General features: G+C 56.2%; 1 protein-coding gene across 1 annotated transcript in view; it reads left to right on the top strand.

Moving 5' to 3' along the window:
* The window catches only part of VWA5B1 (von Willebrand factor A domain containing 5B1), a 20554-nt gene extending 20398 nt beyond the window's left edge, over positions 1 to 156 (top strand). The window contains exon 21 of the mRNA XM_009705705.1: positions 7 to 156. Coding sequence (XP_009704007.1) covers positions 7 to 156 — 150 coding nt within the window. The remainder of the gene's footprint in view (positions 1 to 6) is intronic.
* The last annotated feature ends 3615 nt before the right edge of the window (positions 157 to 3771 follow it).

Raw genomic sequence — 3771 nt, 5'->3', positions numbered from 1 at the left:
GCCAAGGCCAGCCTGTGGCTGAGCAAACAGGACTTCCCGGAGGGATACAGCCTGGCCACGGTGAAAGCTGCAGCCCAGCAGCTCTTTGTCCTGCTCCGTCACTGGGATGAAAACCTGGAGTTCAACCTGTTGTGCTACAACCCAAGCAGCGTGTAAAGAGGATGAGAAGAGAGGTTTGGGCAGCTTACCGAGGGCGCAGGAGCAGGGACCTGTCCTCAAGGACACGCCTCCAAGGAACTCAACTCCTCTGCTGCAGGGACGGTGCGTGTTTATTAGAGCAAGCCCTGCAAACGGAAGCAGCCCGGGCAAAATCCTGCGCTCAGCGGTTGGTATTTTGTCCCAGGAGGGTACCCACCAGCTGCCCGCAGTAGGATGCTATTTATTTTTAACTGGAGCAGCACCTCCAGCTACAGCAGTTCCCTCTGATCCCGGCTTCTTCTGGTTCCCAGCCCTGTTCCCAGAGCAGGTCTCCCCGATGCCTGCTTGGCTTGCCCTGTCCTCGCTTGGCTGCCTCTTCCCAGCCCCAAATCACTGCCAAGCCCCAACTGCGGTCCCCCAGCCCCGAGTCGCTGCTCTCCTGAGGCTCCTGCCTGGCTTCTGCCTTCTCAGACGTCTTTTGGCGAAGGTGAACATCTGACAACATGCTCATCTCATGGACCAAAGGAAACCTGGGCTGGGAGTGACTATCTGAAGAGCAACCCCGCTGTCACGGCTGGGAGGATGCTGCGCTGCCTTGAGCCAGCGACGCACCGACAAGCCAGGCCGGTCGGAGGCTGGGACCAAACCCCGTCACATCTACACAGTGCTGGGTTCCCTCAGCTCCTCTGCAATCCCAGAGGGAGTTTGTGAGACCCCTTGCAGCTGATGGCATGCCTTTGGAGCTTTGCAGGCAGAGCAGGGGTGCCTGGGGCTGAAGGAAGGAACAAGATAAGGAAATCAGCCCCTTGCACTTTATATCGAGTAGAGATCCCCTGCATTAAAATAATGGAGGAATTTTATTCCCTGCCAAAACACTGCCTCCTTCCTTCTCCACGGAAGCCTCCTGTGTGCTGATCTGTTGGCTCTGAACTGCAGGGACCTGCCTTTGAATCCAACGGCTCAGAGGCTTGCTCTTTTAAGGATGCCCGACCCTTTAAACTCCCCCGAGCTGGTGGCCTTGTACCGGGGCCCCAGCAGCATCAATCCTGAGAGCCGTGGCCAGACCTGCCCTTGCCTCGATCCTCTTGAAGGGAAGAGAGGGGAAGAGCCCTCGCAGACCCCAGGGTGACATGGAGCCATCGCTGTCCCCATCTCCACTTCTTGCATTCGTGCTGCTTAAAGCCAAGTGGCAGCCGGACACAAATTGCATCCCCGGACCCGCCGTGGGTACCACAGCTCCAGGGAGCCCAGCCGAGCTGTTCTCCATGATGGGCAGCGTTCACCATGGTGCAGCAAAGTCCCTTCGCCGGCTGCAGCACAGCCCAGCGGTACCCAGGAGATGGCCAGGAGCTTCGTTATCTGCCGTAATTCATAGCAGACCGAGGGCACCGCAGGCTCCGTGAGGACCGTGGCTTCCAGAAGCTATTGGGAAGAAGAGGAGGAGACAGGGAGGAGACGCTGGCAGTGGATATTTTTCAACCAAAAGCTCACTTGTTACTAGAAGTCAGTGGCATTCCCAGGGGGAAATACAGGTTCCAGGTTTGGGGTGGGGGAGGTTATTAATTTTTTTATCTTTAATTTTCTGCTGGAGAAGGGCCCCAGTTCTGGTTGGATTTAGTCTGGTTTTGTCTGAGGGCTTAGAAAAATCAAAGGAAATGCAGCTGATTCAGAGGCATGGGGGTTTTTGCTCCTCTGCCGAGGAGGGACGGGTAAGAAGGGGAGTGTGAGAGTAAGAGCTGAAAACTGCCCAGCTGCAGAGAGCTGGGAAACTGGGGAAATGTGGGAATATGGTTTTCCTCCTTAGACAAAGCATTTTTTCTTTGAAACCTTCCCATGGAGGAAAGCATCCCCTCCATTCCCTAGCAAAGCATCATGAGCAGGAATCTGCTTTGCATGAAATCTTTTGCTTTTTTCTGAGCCGAGCCGGTGGAGATCGGGAGTATTTTAGCTGACAAGCAAAACCTACCTCTTGCTTTCCGCCTTTCTTCAGCTCCCTGCCCACCAGAACCCCTGTGGTCCCCGTGACTTTAGCAGAGCAGGGTTTATTCTCGGGGCACGTGCATCTCAGCCCTCCTGGGGTGATTCGTGAGCTGGTTTCTGATCCCTTGGTTCTCCCAAAAGACTCGGGCTGACTCCCGGGAGCTGCCCAGCGCTCTGTTAATCTGGAGCCATTGGCAAAACGAGCGTCCACCCCGCTTTGGGGGCTCCGGGAGTCAACAAGTCCCTTGTTCTGGATTTAGGAGCGAGCACGCAGCATCGGTGCTGCCCTTCCTACATCCTCTTGGCTTTCAGGGCAGGAAAAGGGGATGAAATGGGTGAGCCCGTTTTGGAGCCCGACGCTGCTCTCACCGTGGCTCTCACTTCTCCAGCCCTGACCTGTGCCATGCACGCTCCCTCTGCCCAGCTGCTGTGGCCGGCTCGGTATCGGAGGATGCTCCAGGATGGTCTGTGCCGGGACACGAAGGGGGTGAGTCTCCTTAAACCTGCTGTCTGGGACGCCGGCAGGCCTGGGGACGCTGCTCCGCACAAGGAGCTGGGTGCCCTCATCCCCAGGCCTCCCAATTGTCTCTCTCCCAACTGGGGAGGCATGGAGCTCGCCGCCCGGCCTCGGCAGCATTGGGCCCTGCCTGGTGGCCCCCAGGACGGGCTTTTCTGCAGGATCCAGCCGGTAGCAGCTCCGCGGATCAAGTGCCTACGGAGGGAGTCTCACGCCGTCGCCTCCAACATGGCTGCAGTGCCCGTGGAGCCCACCTGAAACCCGTTGCCTTTCGCTCCCTCCCTTGGCATGTAGCAGCCTTGCCGTGTTTCCGCAGGTTTCTGTCTTGTGTCTGTGTATCTGGGGGGCAGATGGGAGGGAAACCGGTGCCAGGGACCACGAGCATCCCTCCAGTCTCTGCTCTTACTGTCACCTCTCCGCAGTCCCCGGCGTGGCGATGCTCAGTGGCGCTGCAGGTTTGCCGGCCGGGTGCCTCGGCACGGTTGTGTTCTCTGTTGCAGAAGTGTTGTTGCCCCAGTAAATCACAGCCTGCTCGACTGCCCAGTGTGAGTCCTCTGTCTTGGGGTGTGTTTCCTGGGGCTGTGCCTGCCCTCTTCTCCGGGGGCACTCCAGCTGGCTGGAACGTTGCATGGCTGTCCAAGAAACCCCCCCACCAAAAACCCCCATCCTAATTTAGTGCATGAGTCCAAGATCTGGATTTCAGAGGGGAAGGAGCTTCCTTCAGGTTCTGGGGAGCTGTGGTTTGCAAACCCCAAATTGCACAGTGGTTTGTAAAACCCCAGATCCATCAGCTTACAAAGAAGGGCAGTCTGGTTTAATTCTCCTACGAGGCAGAGACGAGGAGCAGAGAAGTCCTGCTACCATCTCTATCTGTAGTATCAGGGCTTTCGGCAATTTACCCTGTCACCCGGGCCATTGGAAAGATGCCAAAATCCTTCTGCTTTCATCCTACACCTTCTTTAATTACTGTTGTTATTACAGGTATTAAGAAAGCAGCCATCATGTTTTCCAACCCAAAGCAGGAGGTAGGAGCTATGTTGTCCCTTATTTTCCTCTTGGCAAGCAAGGACCCACTCTGATGCCCTCCTGCTTTTGGTAACCTACGTGTATGTATATATTATATATATATATATAGT

This window comes from Cariama cristata, unplaced genomic scaffold (genome assembly GCF_000690535.1).
Source record: "Cariama cristata isolate BGI_N322 unplaced genomic scaffold, ASM69053v1 scaffold15018, whole genome shotgun sequence".
In the NCBI taxonomy this organism is placed as follows: Eukaryota; Metazoa; Chordata; class Aves; order Cariamiformes; family Cariamidae; genus Cariama; species Cariama cristata.
This window is presented reverse-complemented; position numbering and strand designations above follow the sequence as displayed.